Source organism: Pagrus major, chromosome 10, assembly GCF_040436345.1.
Source record: "Pagrus major chromosome 10, Pma_NU_1.0".
Classification (NCBI taxonomy): Eukaryota; Metazoa; Chordata; class Actinopteri; order Spariformes; family Sparidae; genus Pagrus; species Pagrus major.
The window spans coordinates 4557000-4578806 of NC_133224.1; the positions used below are offsets into that span (position 1 = coordinate 4557000).

General features: G+C 41.6%; 1 protein-coding gene and 2 non-coding genes across 4 annotated transcripts; all 3 read left to right on the forward strand.

Moving 5' to 3' along the window:
• Window positions 1-3657: 3657 nt before the first annotated feature.
• On the forward strand, window positions 3658-11132 carry rps4x (ribosomal protein S4 X-linked). 2 transcript variants are annotated; one of them, XM_073474795.1, is made up of 7 exons: window positions 3658-3749; window positions 4342-4419; window positions 5735-5915; window positions 7699-7796; window positions 8349-8520; window positions 8607-8764; window positions 10973-11132. In XM_073474795.1, the coding sequence occupies exons 1-7, from the start codon at window positions 3747-3749 to the stop codon at window positions 11072-11074; spliced, it is 792 nt and encodes a 263-aa protein (XP_073330896.1). In that variant the 5' UTR covers window positions 3658-3746; the 3' UTR covers window positions 11075-11132. The 2 variants fall into 2 exon arrangements, with proteins under 2 accessions (XP_073330896.1, XP_073330897.1); XM_073474796.1 differs by lacking the exon at window positions 3658-3749 and adding an exon at window positions 3847-3864.
• On the forward strand, window positions 6104-6178 carry LOC141004195 (small nucleolar RNA SNORD61). The gene has a single exon (XR_012179801.1). It is a non-coding gene; the product is annotated as a small nucleolar RNA SNORD61 (small nucleolar RNA).
• LOC141004194 (small nucleolar RNA SNORD61) lies at window positions 8911-8982 on the forward strand. Its single transcript, XR_012179800.1, has one exon. It is a non-coding gene; the product is annotated as a small nucleolar RNA SNORD61 (small nucleolar RNA).
• Window positions 11133-21807: the final 10675 nt, after the last annotated feature.

Genomic DNA, 21807 nt, shown 5'->3' on the forward strand with positions numbered 1-21807 from the left:
TCCCTCTGCTGGCATGTGAAGGTAACTACATCACAATGATACAATAAGCATGTTACATATCATTTATTTGTATCTTCTGCATGCCAAAATTAATTTTACACTGTTTCATGGCTCCGTTATTACACTTACATGTACGTGAAATCAACGTTTTGGGGAAGAACTATCTAATTTGGCAATAATCAGTGTTGTGAATACTCATTCTTGAGTAAAAGTAAGGTTAACATGTTAAAAAGTGGGAGTATATATATATGGAAGTATAGTTACATTACATAGAAGTAGTGTTTTGAACCAAAAGTCTTAAATATTGCACCTTTAAGTATCAAAAGTGCAAGTACAAGTACACTGTGCATACTTTTACACGAGTGTACACTACGAAAAATGTGCTGCTTTGGCTCTGATGCAGCATGTAATCTGCAAAGTAACTAGTAACTAAAAAGTAGTGGAGTAAAAAGTACAATATGTGCCTCTGTAATGTGGAGTGGAAGTAAAAAAGCAGCAGAAAATGGAGAAATACTCAAGTAAAGTATAAGTATCTCAAAAGTATGCCTAAGCACACTACTTGAGTAAATGTACTTAGTTACTTTTCATCAGTGGCAATAACCAGTCACTGAAAGTAACTGAATACAAACACTCTGTACGGCACATTTTTGAGGTACTTGTACTTACACGAGTATTTAATCACTCTATACTTCACTACATTTCAGAGGCACATATTGTACTTTTTACTTCTTTACATTTAGATACATTTAGTTACAAGTTACTCTGCAGATTCAGATAATTAATTATAATTAACACGTGCAATCAACTGCGTTCCCACCTGCGGAAATTTGGCAAATTAGTTTTCTTTCCTTGTTTTTTCTTTTCTTTTTACTTTTCTTTATTCTTTTCTTTTCTTTACTTTGTTCTTTTCCTTTCTTGTCTTTTATTTATTTATTTTATTTATTTATTTATTTTATTTATTTATTTGTCATTTATTGTTTTCTTTATTTCTTTTCTTTTCTTTTTCTTTTCTTTTATTTCTTTTCTCTCCAGTTAAACTATCAGCTCAAACTCTTCCCTCCAGTGTCAGACTTGCATGAGAAGTTGGTGCAGTGCTGCCACCTAGTGGTGAGGGCAGTATTACACTATGTATGAGTGAGGGTCTGCACCGAGACAACAAAAGAAACTAAAGCATAAAAAGAAGAGCAGAAACATTTAAACTAGCAGAGAAATAAATCCATGAGACCAGAAACAATCCAAAGTAAACACACTGTTGTTTATGAGAAACTGAATAAAAAGGTCTCGGTCAGCAAACTTCTTCCCTTTGAGCTTCACGTGTCTCCTGTAAAAACAACAATAAATCTCCACACACTTCTTGGTTCAGTGACAGTTAGACTGATCCTTCAAAGAGCGAATAATTCATGAGGTTATAGCAACAGTAACAAACAAAAACAGACAGAGATGCTAATAATTAAGGACGACCATAAATCATGACCTGTTTTTGGGCGTACAGAGGAAAATTAAAAGGGTGTAACCGTCTGAAAATAAGAAGAGATCCAGCAGACTCGCTTCATTTCTACCATCAGCTGGACTTTATTACCCTCAACATCTGTATCAAACAATCCTGCAGCCTCTCCACAGCCAGTCTAAACAGACGTCACCTCCCCGCTCCTTCAGCTTTTTGTAACACGACTCCAGGAATCTGCCTTTAATCCTTGAAAAACTTCCTGGGGTTCCAGGACCGAGTGATCAGTGTTTTTTAAGGAAGTGGGTCAGGAAATTAAAGTTGAGAAAGCGATAGATGGAGCTCTGGCTGCAGGGGCCTCGTCGCTGAGCTCCTCCATATCTTTAAAATACGTCTGAATAAAATGTAGGTTGGTGGGGTTGATTCAGCTGTGAGAAAGAAAAACACAAGACATAAAGTAGGTCGGCGGAGATAAACGTGTGAATTCACACACGCCGGAGCCTTTTTATTAGGTATAAATAGAGTCCAGGTTTGTCTCGAGCTTTTGGGATTAGCTCCTGCAGCCTGGAGGGGGAAGCAGAGATGCCTTCATCAGTTGGTATCATTTGGCAGAGGAAGACAAAAAGCCCAGGAGGAGTTTTATCTCCCCAAAGTGTAAACAGGACTGGGCTCTGCCTGAGACACTGGCATTTCCTGACCGGGACAGAGAAACGCAGCGGGAAGTGGAGGCACCAGCAGCAGCAGCAGCAGCAGGGAAACATGGAGGATGATTAAAAATATATGTGGCTTTATCACGCTGGTGCAAACATATGCTGTTTTATTTCAATCCACATGCATCAAATGAAGAAAGAAATGTATTTTAAATAACAAAAAGGCGCCTCCAGGGATGTGTATGCCACATATTGACATCAGACATCTTCATGCTCCATCAGTGGAGCGATTAAATCTGCCAGAACATCACTGGTACCACGTGAGATGTCTGCACAGAGCCCAGTATCTGCTGCCGTACCACCAGACTACAGAGCAGGATGACATACGGTGTATTTTAGCTAAACATGAACATAATATTCAATGTTACGTCTTATTTATTTATTTAAAGTGACACTGAAGATACAGGACGGCGTAAGACCAGGGCCGTAGCCAGGGTTTTAGAAACACAGAGGTCATGCCCCCCACCCATCATCCATCATCCATCATCCATCGAGAACATTATGAAGACGTTATTATAAATCTGTGCATTTCTCTGCATTTTGACAGGACCGATAATCACGTAAGAAGAAGAAGAAGAAGAAAAGGAACAAATATGGCCATAGTTAAGTAGATTTAGTTAAGTATTTTCACTGTTAATAAACAATGAAATGCTTCATGAATCACTTGTAAAGGTCAAAAACATCACTTGCAACTCTTTAAAGGCCTTTAAAATAATGTTTATAATTAACTACACAGTATTTATTGACCATTTACATCATTATAAAGTATTATGATCATCAACAACATAATGAACACTTGCTGATAGTTATAAAGCATTTAACTATTAACTGGAGTTTAATTAACTAACTATATATAATTGCTTATTTTAATGATATGACAGATATTAGAAAGTGTCACCAAATATATATATATTAAGATATCAGAGACACAACCGAAGAAACCGAAAAAAAAGACAGAAACAGGATACAAATAAGTAGAAATTAAACATTTAAATAAATGTATACAGACTTACTGAGTATATATACTGTATATAAATGTGTATTTATATATAACATTACAGTAGTCATTGTATTAGTAGCGTATATGATACGATATATCAATATCATACATCTAACCTAACTTTGAAGACGATTAAAAAATATTTACAGCAGTGGTGGATGAAGTATTCACACCATTTACTGTAGTAAAACTAGCAATATCGCAGGATAAAAGTACATCCGCAACCTAAAAGGAAAAATACTGTATTCAAAAGCAAAAGTAGTTAATCTTATTAAAGCTGTCAAATAAATCAGCTACTGGAGTAAAAATAAGCGACAATGCAGTGGAGAGGAAGTATAAAGTAGGTCTGGCATAAAACAGAAATACTCAATACAAGTACCTCAAATAGTACACAGTATACTGCATGAGTAAATATGTATATTCAGCTTTAATCCAGCACAGTTTAAAGTATAAAAACATCAACAATGGCTGACTGAGTGAAGCAGCATTTTGAATCGCGCCTTTCCTCCCGTTTGTCCCTCCCCGTCTGCCGTCCTCGGCCTTATCATCCAATACCGGAAGAGGAGAGGTCCTTTTCCCCGCAGACTCCAACATGGTGAGCAGGTTTCCCTCACGATCCCTCTCTGAAATAATCACTAAACATCACTTTCTGCCGTCGTACTACCACAAACATCTGCGTCCTAGCTTGAAATCCTACATCTTATAAAATGGTAGATGTCTGAATTGTAACCAAAAGCAGCGATTCTCGCTCTTTATTGATGATTTGAGACGACCTGACTCCACTTTGGGTTTTTTTTTTCTCTCACCCGGGGCTCGTTAGCTTAGCGGCGGCTAACAGCGTTAGCTTGCTAAATAAACGGAATACGACTCGTTGTCAGTGGAGGTTTTTTTCTGTTTGACGATTTTCCTTCATTTTGTGTTCTAGCTTCATTTTCAAGTATAATAATGAGATTTAAAACGCTTCTGTAAGACGTGTGCTAACTTTAGCCTAGCTAGGCCGCAGCCGGCGGTGCTAAGCGGCATTCACCCCTGCTGAACATTAGCTTAGCATGCTAACTGCTGAGCTAACATCCTCCATACATGTGGATTTCTAGCGTTTACCACCTCGCAGATTTACATTTCTGGTTCCTAATATCCACCGGTGGCTCGTCCAGTTATTTAACCGACCTTGTGCTCCTCTTTTTCAGGCAAGAGGACCGAAGAAGCACCTGAAGCGCGTCGCAGCGCCAAAGCACTGGATGCTGGACAAGCTCACCGGAGTGTTCGTAAGTGACATTACTTCCCTTTATATTAACATTAAACTACATCGTATTGTTTTAATCTTTACTCACCTGCACTGTGAGGCATTAATAAGGTAAATTAATGTTGGGAGCTCATGTAATACACTCCTAAGGATGGTTTACAGCTGGCAGAGGTGGCTCACTCATGCTTTATTATATTGCACATGTATGTGATGTGTGAGTCTGTGCCTCGTAGCTGTTTTCACCAGTGTGGTTAATAAACTAAGTACTTCTACTTTATAAACGTAATTTGGAGTAATTGATACTTAATGTTGCTGTAACATTCATTAGATGTGTCCCTGCTGGCTGTAGTCGGGGTTGAATTGCAATCTGGAAATGTGGTTATTCGACTGTCTATGGATGTTTTGAAAGATCTTTAAATCACAGCACAGCGTTAATTTTGGATTTATTCTCAAGATAAACATTAGTAAGGTACAACACAGTACAGTCGTACGATATCTGGACTGCTGTTAATTTAAATGTGTGCATCTGCAGGACATTAAGGACATTTAATGTACAGCAGACTTAAGTTTTCACTCAACTGTTAGGAAGACTTTTATTGTAAATGCTGTCTAAACGAAGCATAATTTAGGTTTTTCAGTAATTTTCGGGGATTTATCCTCCAGTCACATGCTAATTTGCTTTATAATGATATAACCGAAGTAGAAATTCACCTAAATGCATTTCTAGAGACGCTGTGGTCATGCAACTACTGTAAAATCTATGAAATTAAGAATATGCATCAGTATATTCAACACCAGCTGACCAGCTTTCTGTCAGTGTCTTACTCTAGTCCTTAATATTATAGATACTATTAAAATGTGTTACACTTGGTTGTTTTTGGGCTGCAGGATATGGTCAAAATATCATACTGCAAGTGTTTTGTGATGGTGATGAGTGACGACCATTTTAGCACCGACACTTTGATTATCAATGAAAAAACCTGTTAAAATCATGTTACATTTGTTGGTCTATCGTGTTTTCTTACATCTGGAGAACAAAGATTTGTGGGACAAGATGTCTCTGCCGCTCTACAGGACTTAATCATACTGCTGTGTTGTCAAACATTTGGCTTTTATCATAAAAAATGGACATTGCACTTAGACACTTTATAATTAATCATGCAGCTCTAGTTGGAGTGAAACTTAAAGCTGTTACATTTATGAAGAAAGACTGGATATAAGCTCCAATTTTTAGTAGTATTGGCTGTAATGAGACGCAATTTCATCTCAAGATCTTAATGGTAATGTTACAGCCCGTGCATCACTCAATAAAAATAATCCGACTTGTTCTTCTCCAGGCTCCTCGTCCTTCCACCGGTCCCCACAAGCTGAGGGAGTGCCTGCCCCTCATCATCTTCCTGAGGAATCGCCTCAAGTACGCCCTGACTGGGGATGAGGTGAAGAAGATCTGCATGCAGAGGTTCATCAAGATCGACGGCAAGGTCCGCACCGACGTCACCTACCCCGCTGGATTCATGGGTGAGCTGACCTCTAATAAAGCTTTCAGTGTAGCGCACACCTGCCGTGGGATGTTTTGTAAGATTATCTGTAAATTCTGCAAAACAGGGCCGTGGTTATTGTTTGGCTACGTGTAAACGTTGGGTAGGATTAAGTAGATTTAACTGTTGCTGTGGCGTTGACGCTGACGTGGAGGATTTGATGCAGGAGCAATGATGACTACTTGGTTTTGATCAGGAATGACATGAAACTACACAACCAATCCTCTAAGAAGTTCTGAGCTCCATCCACTATAACTTAACGTGTCTCTGTCGTATCAAACCTTATTTGAGTCGAGCAAATATCAGTTTCTCTGTCGGGATAAGCTCTACGGAGCAGGTGCAAAAATATCATTATTCCCTCAAGTGTGACTTTGAGACGAGACTTTATTTACTGTCGCTCAGCTGCTGTCAAGATGTTTTCTCAGATAAAAGTGGCTCTTCAGTTTAAAAACTGTCAGTTTTGAACAATTGAGGACAACAGCTGTCACTTTCACTGGAGTTTCTCTGTTAGACGTCTGTTTCTTTCGTCTTGGATATCAAACCTGACGCTAAAATCTAGTTGTCTGACAGGCGAGCCTTCACATATTCAGTCACTTTGGATTTGTGGTTGAATATTGGACTTGGCTGAGATGGATTGCAGCCACTTATTTGTGTAGAAGCGTTGATGTCGAGGGTCTGAGTGAGTTTTGATGGGATGTGGTTGTTTGGAAGAGGACCAGTGATGGTTGGACATGTGTTGCCCACACCGACAACTGTAAGTCCACTTGTTTTCAACTTTCTGCACTGATAGGAACAGTCCTGCAGAGTAGGGCCTCATCAGAGGAGCTGATGTTTGTGTCTGAACTCGGTCACGCCTCTCTCAAACCTGTCACCCTGTCAGGTTTTTTGCTTTCCACCTTGACGCTGGCCAACAGCCTCACATGGAGGTGTGCAGATTTAATTTCCAAATCCAGGGGAAGCTTTCACAGCACGACGACAGCAGCCTGTTCATAAACTGAGCGGTCGTCACTCTGATGCTGCTTCGGATGAATATGAAGTACTTGATGTTGGTTTATTTATTTAAAGTTTTATTTTAGGAAGCATAAATTGCTTTTTGGACTCAAATGGTCTCACTGCTTTTCATTAGATTATGCTGACGGTGTCGTACAGAGAGTTTTGTCTGTTCTTTGGCGAGTTTGTGTTTTAAGAGTTCATGGCACATGTGAGATGAGACGTGAAGCCGTGAGAGTTTGTCCACATCTGGATTTACATGCGAGTGTCTAAAAGATGTTGAATGAGCTCGCTGGTAGCTGAACATGTGGAGAGTAGAGACCGTCCTGTTGTTAGAAAGCCACATGTTCATCTTCAAATGTGACATGACGCTCTCGGCTTTCTCTGGTTTGAAGTTGTCAAATAAGACGGGATGTAGTGTTGGAATAGTTTTCATAATTGATCAATTGGTCTGAGTAATTTTTATTGGAAAAAAATCTGATTCCAGTTTCTTAGATGTGAATATTTCCTGGTTTCTTTCCTCCTCTAACAGTAAACTGTATCTTTGGGTTGTTTTCCAAAGAAGACATTTGAGGATTTGGGGAACACTGATCGATGAATCGAGGAAATGATCGACATATTAATCGACAGTTAAAACAAGCGTGGGCTGCAGCCCAAACATCTAGATTGGCACAAAGTTTTCTACAGATGAGGAGAAAAGGTTTCAGTGGATTTATTGGCAGACGAGGACTAGATTTCATGACGCTAAGACTTCTTCCTGTTTGTTTCCCCAGATGTGATCAGCATCGAGAAGACTGGTGAGCACTTCCGTCTGATCTACGATGTGAAGGGACGTTTCACCGTCCACCGCATCACCGGAGAGGAGGCCAAGGTAAGAACAGGAACATGACTATCCTTTTGTCCATATGTTTGAGAGTTGAGTATGCTTTGATGCTATTTGTTAGTGCCTAAACTATCAGGTACCACCGTTAAAACTAGAAGAAAGTATCCTCTACCAAGAATTTTAAGAGAAAGGATGAGTGACAGAATGAGTTTTGATTAAAACTAACATTTTCAGTAAGAGGAGGTCGTTGCTACTTGGGAGTCGAAGTTTGTTGTACTGGCTGAGATTTGAGCTTTGGCAGAGTCGTTGCTGATTTAACGGGTGTGAGACGAGCTTTAAGGATTTGGTTTTTTGTCTCGCCAAATTTGAAGATCAGCTTTGGCAGCTGAACTGGTTTAATCTCCAAAGTCTTGGTCAAATCTGGTTTAAAAACCTCCACTGTGAGAAGAATTACAACAGCAGACTGACACGGAGCTGATGGTGGTTGACATAAAGTTGAAAGACTCAAATTTCAGACTATCTGTTAATTATTTACGCTTTCAGCCGTGAAGCCTTTAACCTTGTTGTCCGTTTCCTAACTGGCCTCCTCTTCGTCTGCAGTACAAGCTGTGCAAGGTGAAGAAGCTCATCGTCGGCACCAAGGGAATCCCCCACCTGGTGACCCATGACGCCCGCACCATCCGCTACCCAGACCCCCTCATCAAGGTCAACGACACGGTCCGCATCGACCTGGACACCGGCAAGATTACAGACTTCATCAAGTTTGATACTGGTAGGTTTTTATCTCCCTGCTGGAGCTTCACTGCTTCCATGTATTTTGAGTTTTTAATGACCTTTTCCACCCTCTGCTCTCTCCAGCTAACCTGTGCATGGTGACTGGCGGTGCTAACTTGGGGCGTATCGGTGTGATCACCAACAGGGAGCGTCACCCTGGCTCTTTCGACGTGGTGCACGTGAAGGATAGCACAGGCAACAACTTCGCCACCAGGCTCTCCAACATCTTCGTCATTGGCAAGGTGAGGACGAGGAGAAATATCAAGCTGTACGACCCGCTCTCTCATGTAGACGCCCACAGAAGACGTGTCAGGATTGGTATTTAAATTGAACCCTAAGCAGAATATATAATTGTCTCAGTTGGGACAGGATTTAGTCGATTTCTGGAGCAATGATGATGTTTTTGGTTTTGATCAGCAATGAAAATACACTACCAATTCCTCTAAGAAGTTCTGAGCTCCTTCACAACAAAGTCTTTCAAGCACAAGTCCATTTTCCCTTCAGTTTGAAACCTCCTGAGGGCCCTGCAAGTTAATTAAAGCATTTTACTTGTTTTACAGCGTTCATAGCCCTGTAGAAGTAAAGCCAAACAAGAAATAAAAGCTGACTGCTTCAGTCTGTGAAGGACGTTTTTATAGAGAATACCATGTAAGCATGCAGCGAGAAACAAGATTAGTCTGTTAATCGAAAGCAAACAATCTGTTTTGAGGGATTTTTGAAGCATAAATGCCCCAAAAATTGCAGCAACAGCATCTTAAATGTGAGAATTTGCGGCTTTTCGTTGTCGTTTATGATAATAAATGAAGCGTCTTTGGGTTTTGGACTAAAGAAGCAAATTGAAGACGTAACTTTGAGCTTTTGGGAAATTTATGAGGACTTTTGACATTTTATAGACTAAACTTTTAATCAATAAATCATGAAAATAATGTGCAGTGTAATTGATGATGAACTAGTTGCAGCCCTGTAACAAAATATGCCATAAAAACAATACATTAAGTGCTAGATTAATCTCCCACAAGTGCTCCTGATGTACGGGAAGGCAACTAATGTCCACAAGAAAGGGAATAAAATGCCAAAAATGAGTCATGGTGCACCACTTAATCGATTTTTAAAAGGTTAAAAAAGAGAGACCAGCGTTGGTTGACTGCACATCTGCCCTCCTCGGGGTAAACACAAGAAAAAGACACTATTAAAAAGTTTGTAGTGCTAAATGGAGAGCTAGGAGCCTTGACGCGACATCTGTTCTGCGCTCTGTATTGCCTCAATATGTGTCCTGATGAAGTTAAGTACACGGCTGATACTTTGTACGACAGTGACGTCCTGAATTTAAAACATTTCACACATCCAGGCTGAATTCTGATCTCAGAGGCAGATATTCAGCAACATACCGTGTAAGAAACTTAATAAACGCCGTCCCGTTAAACGATCAGAGGACCTGACCTGACCTGAGGAGCGTCGGCAGTAAAAACTCTCCTCGCTGCTGCTTGACATTTATTGAGTCGCGGATGTGACCGCAGCTGTCGGCAGCACAGTCGTCTTTCTGCTGCCTGACATTTATTCAGCCGCCTCGACCCCTCGTCTGTCTTCACCTCGAGCCGAAGCGTTGACCGACAGATACACGTGTTGAACGAGTGTTGAACTTCAGAGCTTGTCCTGTCATCGGCCTTCGAACTCTCACAGCACTTAATTAATTTTCAAACAAACACATTCCAGTTTGTTGCAGCTTTTCTTTTAAACTATTTTACATCAAAGCTTCATCGCTTTCTTGGCTGCAGCAAGTATTTCTATTTCCTGCTCATCACTGCTTCTGGGACGACTCCAGGGACGGCCAACAAGGAGTCCCTGGGTAGTCGCAGGCCAATTATCTTATCAAGTAAATCAACTTTCTCCATCCGGAAGCAGCATTTTTCCAATCTTGTGAATTAATATACACCAGATTTCAAAATAAATGGACTCCTATGCAGTACAACTTCATTTATAGATGCATTTAGGGCTGCAATTATCAGTTTTTACAGATTTGGTTGCCTTGGATCCCTTGTTTTTGTCCTTGTAAATGCTTCTTTAATTACAATGTGGTGTTTTCAAGGTTTGAAAAGAGCTTTTAATTTTGAATAACGTGCCTGAAACTCATTGAAATTGTAATTCCATTACCTTAAAAGTAACTCTGTTGAGCTTTCCTCTCTTAAATTTATCTCCCGTCCTCATAAAACTCTCGCTTAACATAACTTCGGTTGTTTATAAGCGTGTGAAAACACATTTACGACAGCAACAAGGTGATGAAAAAGTTTGGAAATTCAAAGTTTAGTGAGGATGTGAAGGATTTTGGTCATTTCACCCCCCGGCAACAAGCTTTGAAAGACCTTGTCTCATGTCCCAGTTGTCACCTGTGATAACCGCTTCCTTTGATCAACATTAATTAATAACTCGTCTTCTCCGTCCTCCGTCTCCAGGGCAACAAGCCGTGGGTGTCCCTGCCCAGAGGAAAGGGAATCCGTCTGACCATCGCCGAGGAGAGAGACAAGAGGCTCGCCGCCAAGCAGGGCAGCAGCTAAACTGGCCACACAGACAGCCTGACCGCTGGTTTTCAAATAAACTGTTATTTACAAAACACTTGTTGACTCGTTGTGGTGTTTTTTTCTTTTTTACTGCTGGTTGGTAACGAGGCTTCCTGCACATGGAGCTGGAGGTGTTGACCTTAAACATGATGACGGGTGCATTCCTATTAGTTGAGACACTTCCAGGTTGATTCCTCACCGGGAAAACTCTCTTGTTACAGCAGTTAAGGAGTCAAAAGCACAGGGGAGAAAGTAAAGGAATGAAATGAGACGAAAACAAGACGATATGGTAAAATAATAGATGCACTATTCAACTTTCACATACAAATGTGGTGCTTAAAGCATGAAAATATAAATGAAAATCAATTTGTTTGGATAAATTAATATAATCCAGAATTTTCAAAGCTGGAAAATAAAGTTGTGGCATCTTAAAATGTGTTGAAACAATCAGAAGGATGCAACGTCACAAAACTTTAACTTTGAAAACAGGAAGTGATCTCAGGGAAGCTGAGGGTGGCTTCTTTTGTGGTTTGTTGGCTTAAATCAACCTGTTTTTTGGCAAAACCACATCCTAATGTCCCTAATTTATAAATGTAACCTTTGGAAGTTATTTTCAAGGTAGTTTTTCTTTTATTTTGAAAATAAAGCAGGAAATACAGCAAAGTGAAGTCAGGATACTCGGATCATTTTCAATTAATCCCAAATAAAGTACATGATCTTTTAAGTGTTTCGAGTAAAAGTACAAATATTGTATCAAAATATTTGGTAAAAAATGAAACTCACCCACATGTTGAGAGTAGTTGAGTAAAAGTACTTTTTTTACATGAATTTTTGGCCTGATAACAATAAAAAAAAGTCACATTTGTAGGTGAAATGTCCCTTTAATCTTTATCTACTGCTAAGCATCTATTCTTCTACCCAACACTCCCTCCATCCTTCACCTGCAGGCGGTCCATCCTCCCTCCCTCCGTCTGACTAATCCCTCCATCCTCTCCTGTTTCCATCCCATCATGCACGCATCCATCTGTTTCTTCTCCTAATCCCTCTGCTCCCTCCTTTCCTTTTTCCAGTCTCATCCCTCCTCCATCCTTCTTTTCATCTTTCCTTGGTCCCTCCTTCTTTCAGCTGTCCTTACCTCCTTCCTTCCTCCCATCTTTCATCTCTCTGGTCTTACATCCTTTCTGTTTCAGTATTTCCTCTTTTCTCCCTCTATCCTTTTTTGCATCTATCCTTTCCTACTTTAGCTCCCATCCTCGTTTCCTAGTGCCTTCTTCCCTTCAACCTTCCTCCTTTCCTTCCCTTAATATTTGTCTTCTTTTCTCTCCTTCGGTGAACACTTCCTAACCCTCCTTTCCCTTCTTTCCTCTCTTCCATCCTCAGTTTCATCTTTCCTTGATCCCTCCTTCCTTACCATCCCTCCCAAAATAGGTATTTTCTTTACCTTTCTCCATCCTTCCTCCCTCTTCCCCTCTTGTCTCGGCCTTTCCTTCCTTGCATCCTTCATCCTCCCTTCATCCCTCCTCTCCTCCCTCCAACCTTCCTTTCTTCCTTTCCTAATATCTTTCATCTCTCCTTCAGTCGACCCTCCCTGCCTCATCCCTCCTTAGTTGTCATCTTTCTTTCTTTCTCCCGCCATCCTTCTTTCATCCTTCATGTTTTTTCCTTGATCCCTCCTTCTTTCAACTTTCCTTGCCTCCTTCCTTCCTTTCCTTCCACCTCTCCTTAAATAGCTCCCATCTTTCATCCTCCCTCCATCCTTCTTTGCACCAGCCCCTGCCGTATCTTCCTCTTTTTCTTTCCCTTTCGTCACCTCTCTGTTACCTCCTTCCTTCCTCTCATCCCTCCATCCTTCCTTCCTTCCTTCCTTCCCTCCCTCTTTCAACCTTCCTTACCTCCTTCCTTCCTATCCTTCCACCTTTCCTTAAATAGCTCCCATCTTTCACCCTTCTTTGCACCAGTCCCTGCCGTATCTTCCTCCCTTTTTCTTTCCCTCCTCCTGATCACCTTTTTCTCAGTCTCTCTCCATTTCCTCCCCGTCATCCTTCCTTCCCTCCCTCCTTCCTCTCAGTTCCTCCCTTTTTCTTTCCCTTCACCTGTAAACAGTCGCCATCTTTCTCCATTTCCTGCACATCATCCCTTTTTCCCTCCATCTCTGTGTGTTCTGACTTCAGTACAGGTCCATATGGTGACTGCTGGGCTGCAGCCTGCTTCGCGCTGCAGAAACCTGGCCTGACACACACCGCCTCAGTGTGTGTGTGTGTGTGTGTGTGTGTGTGTGTGTGTGTGTGTGTGTGTGTGTGTGACGGATCCCGTTCTGGCCTTCAGACTCACCTGCGAGTGTGTGTTTGCGAGTGAGAGAGCGAGAGATCACCGCTGCCCTTCTCCCTCGTGACTTTCTAATTTCCAACCCCGCTCTCACCAACACATGACGCAATAAAAAACACCACAACACACACAGCAGGAAGGTGTGTGTGTCAGTGTGTGTCGGTGTGTGTGTGTGTTGAGGGGAGCAGCTCGCTCTCATGACCGTCTGCTCTCTGACACGCTGTACTGTACACTAATCCATCATTCCTGGCAGCGAGGAGCGAGGACAGTGTGCGAGGACAAAGACATATTCAGATCCTTTACTGGAGTGAAAGTACAAATACCACACTGGGAAAATACTCCAAAACAAGTACTTTATTCTCAGCAAAATGTACTTTAAAGTGTGAGTAGTGATGCAGTAAAATGAGACAAAACCACAGTTGCATGAACGATTATATAGCATTTTTATAACTAATGACTAATCGAATATTCTAAAATCACCACCCATCCCTAGTTTATTACAAGTTTGGGCTTATTTTGGGCGATAATGTCTGTCAGTGGACCTCATCACACTGAGAAAAAAAGACAGTCTTCCATGTTTAACTTTGACCTGCTGTGCTTGCCATAGTTGACACGGTTTTCTTGAGCTTTGAGCAGTTATTACGGACACGTCGGGTGTGTTTGTGCCGAGAACGATCCTTTAACGACATGCAACTGTGTGAAAATATCTGGAGATACAAATTAAAAACAGATCATTTGAATCCAACCGGCGCGGCAATGAACTTTGACCCCGACTTGACCTCGAGGCTGCAGCCTCAACAGATCTGCACGTGAAAAAAAAAAACACTTTCAGGGGTTTGGGGTTTACTAACAAATCAGAAGTGGCGGCGTTGTCCCCGTTTTTTACTGGCCGGGGAGCAGTTCTTGTAAACAACAAATGCACACACACACACATATGCACAAACACACACACACACACACACACATATGCACAAACACACACACACACACACACAGTCTTTGAACATTTGAAATATGAGACTCGCCAGACGCATGCTTTGCTCTGGTCCTGCTCTGCATCCCCTTGTGAGCGGAGCAACAATCACATTTGATTCACACACACACAGAGTCACACACACACAGACACACACACAGAGTCACACAGAGGCTTTGATGTGCGTTTGGTTGGATGGCGAGAGGAGCAGAAGAAATGTGAGCTGCAGAGCAAAATGCAGAGAGAAAACATCCAGTCAGAGCTAATGTGCTGAATTATCTCACAGAGGATTAAAATGCAGAGCAGGACGGCCGTAAAGACTCGCATTAAAACAAAGAAAGCAACAGTCAGACGCTATAAATGTATCTGCATAATGCATTTATGCTGCACGCTTTGTAGCCACTGTAAAAGTAAACACCAGAGGCTTTTTATCAGCTGAAAACTTCACTGTAACTCAACAAAACTAAACGTCTGCAGGAAGCGCTCTTGTTTTGGAAATATTTCACACTTTTTAAAGATTCAACAGCTTTAAAATTGTGGTTTTTTTTGAACACACAAGAAGATTTATCCCAAATATAACCCCAGCAACACTCAAAATCGTCTATATTACAGGGTGTTTGAGCCTAAATGTTAAAAAATCATTCTTCACGTGTGCTCCAGGAATGAATATTTAAATATAAATGATATATGTTCCAGTCGTTTGAGTCCCTCAAGCTGTTTTTTTATCAGTTCATGTTGCTGCCTTACTTCCTGTTTACACAATCGCTTCCTAGCAACCAATTTAACACATTACATAAGTCTTTATGACATTTCTCACATTTTAATGACACAACCCAGTTTAGTTAACCATTAGTTTGAAACAACGCAGTAAGAACACGACTGTGGTGATGGATTTATGGATTGATGGTGCAACCCAATCCAGGAAAAACAAACTTTAATGTCAACGAGGCAATAAAACAGTAGTTTCCAACCTTTTTTTGGCTTCTGACCCCTTAAAAGCAGAGAAAAAGTGTCTACTTTTGATCCTTCCAAGGTTTTTCAGCCAGAAAAAAAATCATATTTCGTTTGTTATTTCATCTTGTGGCTACGGTGGCCTTGAGAGCTCAAAATGAACAAAACACAAACAAATTAAGAAAACATCTTCAACAACACACGAAAACACGACCGTAAGCAGCGAGCAGCCCACATGACGAGGGAGGCTGTGGCCAGAGGAGCAGGTTTTTTTACTTTGACCTTCTCGCTCATACGTCTGTCACAGTCTGACAGCATATTAACGTATGAATTAAGAGCACGAGGCACAAAAATCTCAGTCGATGCATCTGCGGCTCAAAAAGCCTGCTGCTGGCTCGCATACGGCAAAATGTGTCTGGACGCAGTTTGGACGTCCTGGTGTTTTTGGCATCCTGCATCTGACGTTTCTATATATCGGGACACACTAAATCTTTTTTCTGGCAGACTAAATAGTAGTGGTAGTGCTGCCCAAGTGTGCCCAAGCTTTGTTCAACACTTTTTAAGAGTCCCCTGGAAACAGTTTCTATTTTTGTTTGTGCTACTCGCAGTTCGTGTTTTCTCATTTATACGTACAAACGTGAGAGAATCAGGAAGTTTTGTTGTCTTGTTGTCTTCGATACTCATTCATATTGTGTATTGTGCTGTTTTATGTGTGCACCTGTTTGTTCACCTGCCCAGGGACAGCAGATGTAAATGAGCTGGTGGCTGTTGAATGAGTGGAAAACACTGAATATTACTACTACAATGTGAGGGAGGAGGGAGGAGGGAGGGAGGGAGTCAGAGTGGACGAAGTAATGGAGGTAAATTTGGAGCGTGCTCCCTGCGCGAGTACAGAGAAGTGGGCTGAGCCGCTGAAACAATGAACTCAGTCATCTGATGAGGAGGAGGAGGAGGAGGAGGAGGAAGAGGAGGGGGAGGCAGGGAGGGAGAGTGGGTGAGGACAGCTGTTTCTAATCAATTGCTTCCATGTGATTGACTGACTGCCGGCTGATTGGACGATTGGCTCGGTGACAGACGAGGTCGCCGGGCGAAAGTCGACGACAAGTTTCAAACCAGCTCGTCACTTAATTGACTGAGTGGCACGCTGGTTGTCGTGGCAACTGATTGGCCCGAGCGATACGATTGGTTGCTGAGCTGTGCGGATGATGTAATGCGGCCGCTCCCTTCCACCTCTTCTGTCCTTCTGGAGCCCTCTTCTTGCACATTAAAGTTTATATCAACATGTCTGTCGTTGCACACGCACACACACACACACACACACACACACACACACACACAGACACACACACACTCAAAAGTTTCTCATGTTGATGTTTTCAATTGTGTCAATAAGAGACGGTTTATGTTGAAATTCCTGCTCCTTCTCCCTCCATCCCCCCTCTCCATAAGACAGACACAGACTGCATGAACAAAAACATTTAGGTAGGCCAAGTTCACGTCTGGGAGGGGTCTCTAAAGGGGGCCCAGGGGGCGCTCTGAGAGCCAGATGTGCTTTCTTTGGGGGGGTGGAGGGAGGGTTGCGAATAGAGGGGGGGGATAAGGGAGGAGGGGTACGTTTTCACGAGCCTCGAGAAGAGGAACGGGGAGTTTTCACAAGGCTCCGGAGAAAGTGGAGAGTCCTGGAAAGTGTTGCAGAGAAGCGAGACGTCACCGTGCTGTAAATTCACGTCAAGCCGCGGGAGGAGACGTCCGCGGCTGTAAAACAGAAGAGTTTGTTCCTCAGTTGACAAGGACAGGGTGGAGAGTTGTCACAAAACGATTAAAATTTGAAATAAATTACGAGGTGCAACAGACTGGATTCTCCTTCTAACACGGAAAATGACTGTTAAAGAGCTTTTCCTCACAATTAGATAAAAACCCAGGAAAGGCTGATGATGAATGTGAGGAGTTGCGTTCCTGCTGCATGTTCGTCTCCAATCGCTGTTAATCAGTGTCACATCCCGGATCAATGTTACAAACAACCAACATACAGAAGGTCAAAGGTCAGCGCTGATTGTCTAAAACACAAAAAACAAAAGACACAAGGGTGAGCAGATATTGTTCGCAGCAGGTTGTTCGATTCCTAATCAATATCCAATGTCTTGTTCTAAGGAGACACAGGAGCATCGTTAATCAATCGGTGAGTAAGCTCGTCTCGACATGTAGTCGTGGCAGCCATCTTGGGTCAATATGTGCATCGGAAGAATTGACAAAAGTTGAGCTGAGATGCATCGATTTTGCAGGTTTTATTGAGACGAATCTGGCGACCATTTGGACGCCACTCAGGTTTGACATTCTTGATATTTTACACCAACAGCTCGAATAGATAATGGAGAAATTAAGAAAAAACTTGTAATATACTAATGTTACTGTACTAGAGAGCTAACATAATCAATCAAGAGCTGCATTTAGCTTAACATTACATTACAAACCAGGTACCTTAGTAAAATAACAAACAAATCTGAACCGGTATTCAAGATTATTTCATTAATTGCCTGATGAAGAGCAACAACATGCAACAACAAGTCACTCGTAGAAAGTCAAAATGACTTGAAAAATATTAATTAATCAATCATAATTCCAATAATCTGCTTGTTGTGTGTATAGCCTCTGGTGTGTAGGTGTTGTCGTGTCTGTTTTTCTTGCGGTTCTGATATGGTGGTTTCTGAGCTGTAGTTTCCCCGGTAAACACACCGACCTCTTCGGCCTCCTTCCAGGTCGGCTGCTTGGGTCACTCATCCTCTGTAGATGTGTTTACCAGGGAAACTACAGCTCACAGTCTGCTGTATCTGCTCCGCCACTGGCCATTTGTTTTACACACTAGCTGCAAGAAAAACAACGCACTGAACATACAGTTAAGAAATAGCACGCTAGCAAGCTAATTCTTAATTTTAGTCTTACTTTTGGTGTGATCAATCAGTAAAGTCTGGGTGGCCCACTGATCTGGAAATGATAGACGAAGTTTGTCTTGCCTATTGGAGCAGCTGAGAACTTCACAGGTTCTTCCTGATGTCCTTCACATCGTTATCAAAGGTAACATTACGTAGAAAGAGTTAAAGGAGAAAATAGTTCACTTCTTGGGTCAGCTTGCATTCAAACATGCAGATATTGTGGAGAAACGACTCCGCAGTCTCATTCTGGTGCTTCCTAAGATCAACCGAACCTTGACCACGGCTGTGCCACATCAGAAAACATTCATTTCAGTAGCTTGTTACAGTTTTGAAGGCACTGAAGACAAATAATGATGTTGACGTACGGATATCACATTAGAAAATGAACCAAACAAACAAACAGAAGGAAATCAAAGCTGAGTCACAACCACGGCCCTGAAATTACATAATTATGGGTGAGCAGCACAGAAACATCAGTATGTGGGTAAAAAGTCAGTTCATATGAAAAGCATTATTGAATTAATCGGAGAAAGTATTCCATTCTTCAAATCTCATTTTGGAATTAAACTCTTTTATTCATGCGTCATTTCTCGTGAGAGGAGGTGAACAGAGGACAGATTATAATTGATAGATTTACAGCGGAGGATGTGAGCAGCAGCTGGCTGGGGAAAACATTTGTGAGGCAAGAGGAGAGAAACGATAAAGCTCCTCCACCCTTTCTCCTCAGCTCGGGAGTCCGGGGGGCCACGTCACGAGAGGCTCCTGCAGAGATGAGACGTCTTAAAGAGATACTCTGACCGCTGCTCTCTCCCTGTTTTCTTTTCCCCCGTGCACTTGCTGTCACTTTGCGGCGGCCGCAAAGAATCCAGCCGGAGAGGCTGGTAATGTTGGTTAACCAGATGGATTTGGCTCGGAGATGAGATTCGTTCAGGGCCTCCAAAAAAAAGCAGGAAAGCAGAGACTTCCCTTTGCAAGAGGTGCAGTGAAAACTAATCACCATCTTGTAAAAGCAATGACATGTGAAAGCTTCAGATCCAGTTGATAGGTCTTTGTTAACTGTGGCTCAAGACTGCTTGAATTAAAGGGACACTTCACCCAAAAATAAAACATGATGCTTATCCGTCTAAGTTGTTTCGATGTGAGCTGCTGAGTTTTGGAGATATCGGCTGTAGAGACGTGTCTTCTCTTCAATATCAGCAGTCTCTTTCCAGAAATCATGACCGGTTACTAATTATTTTCACCCGACGTGTATGAGCGCTGCAGTGAAATCGAATTAAAATGTTGTGACTGTGTTATGTAATGTAATGTAATAATTCTGCATTAAAATGTCTAAAAACAACCTTTGTTTTATGTTTTGTTGTGTTGTGTTCTTACATAATGTTTCCAACAATGTTCAAACCCACAGGTTTAGTCAGGCTAACGGTTAACCCTCATAAAGTTAACCCTCCCTAATGATTGTTATACGTCGGCTACAAAGTCAAATAAAGGGTCAGTTTAATAGAAAAAGTATTAAATAGTCCAATGTGTTGGATAAATAACCGCTGTATGTATGAATATATGATTTCAAGCCTGGGTCTGGTGTGGTTTTTATGTCGGGGAGGGACTTCTGTCTTTGTCTACAGTCTCTGATCCTGTATGATCTTAGAAATGTGTTATGTATTCAAGCGCTGCGTCTCCATCTGGAAATATGAGTGGAGGCCTGGACCTGTTCTCAGTTTATAGAGTAAAGAGAGAAAGATGGAGGAGGAAGAGAAGGAGGGGGACTACAGTGATCCATGTCTGTGACTCAGGAATTTCTCTCCCCTGATTCTTCTCCTCATTTCTAGACCCAGTTGTTTAAATCAACCTCGTTTTCACGCCCTGAAGTCTCGACTGATGTGTGTGTAAGAATATTTAAGCTCTTTCTTTCTTTAAAATTTGATGACTTTAGCGTCAACTTAACTGAATCAAGAACAGACCTAAAACAAATAACAAATCACTATTTAGCTTGATTCAACAGAGGGCGCTGTCTATATTTCGATTGGACCTCAAGTTGACTGTAGCTCAATCACCTTAAGCGACAAGTTGCAATCGCGGTTGTCAAGATGGAGACGTGATTGGTGATTGTGCAAAGAGAGGCGACGTCTCATCCGTTCCTACGGACCCTCTCTAGGGTCACATGGTAGAAAGAAAAACTGGACGTGGAAAATCTGTGGGAATGGATTTGCCTTCTTCTGTTCTTCAGCGAATGGACCGCGTTGACCCGACCATCCAGTAAATTCAATTCTATCTAGAACTAACGGCAGATTTAACTCGAGGGAAATACCTGGCAGATGCGGTCGTCGAAATGGACTACAAAACCGTTCCCATGGATTACGAATCCGTTCCCATGGGTTTCCACATCCAGTGTTTTCATTCGACCATGTGACAACCGCCATTGTGACTCGTCGCTTAAGGTGATTGAGCTAGAGTCAACTTCAGACCTTTTGTCCAATCGAAATGTAGACAGCGCAAATGTATGTATGTAATGTATGTTCCCATTAGGCTGAATTACACGGGTAGACATTGCTTTGGTTTTATTGTCTTATACATGAAGTTTAAGACCACGAATAGTTCAGATTAGCCTGATCTTTCCTTCAGTCAGTGCTGAGAATCAGTGTTTAATGTTCTCATTCACTTGCCCAATTTGTGGCTCGCAGTCTCTGGGGAAAAAAAAACAGTTGCCCACCTCTGATCCACAGGAAGTTACAGCTTTATGATTTCCTTTAATTGGAACTGAGAGGCCTCAAAGTAAGAAGCCTATGTGCTTAAAGTATTTTGACAGTCTTTTCTCCTCCTCCTCCTCCTCCTCCATCTCTCCTCTTCTCCTCCTCCTCCAGACAGGTTTCCTTCTCAGGAGGCACCAGACTGTTGCGCCCCGCGTCGCCGCGTCAAGCCGGACAAGATGAGACAAGATGGCGGGTGATTTCTCTTCAAAATAAAAGCGCGCATTGAGGAAATATTATAAAGGTGTCCAGAGCAACAAAACGACTCCATATTCAGCATTAAATATAGAAAGTAGTGTAATTGTTCCAGAATAAATTAACAGTAAAAGTATAATATATTATAATTACAGGTTTTAAAGAGTGTTTTACTCACTCTTATTTCTTATTTTAATCTTTTCTTCTCCATTTAGATTTTATTTAATCTCTTTATAGTGTTTTTATTCTAAAAGAAGCTACGTACCAAGTACCATGAAACCTGCGTATGAAATATGTGTAGAAAAGGGAAGCAAACGTAATCATTTTTAAGTTTAATTTTAAGTTTATTAATGCTTTGTTTTAGTTACTTGGGTCGGTATCGTTAAAATATCATGGAGTTCTACTCTTGGCTTATATAGTCTATCAGATTATATGTCAGCGTATGTGCTGAAATGACTTTTTAACTACATAACTAATCCTAAAATCCATTTTGGCGCATGGATTTTTGGAGGATTTGGGCTTTAATTTTGAAGTTTTAAACCGGATGTTTCATGTGATACACCTTGACCACCTTGACGCCAGCCTCCCCAGCAGCTGAGTCTCTCCTCTCCA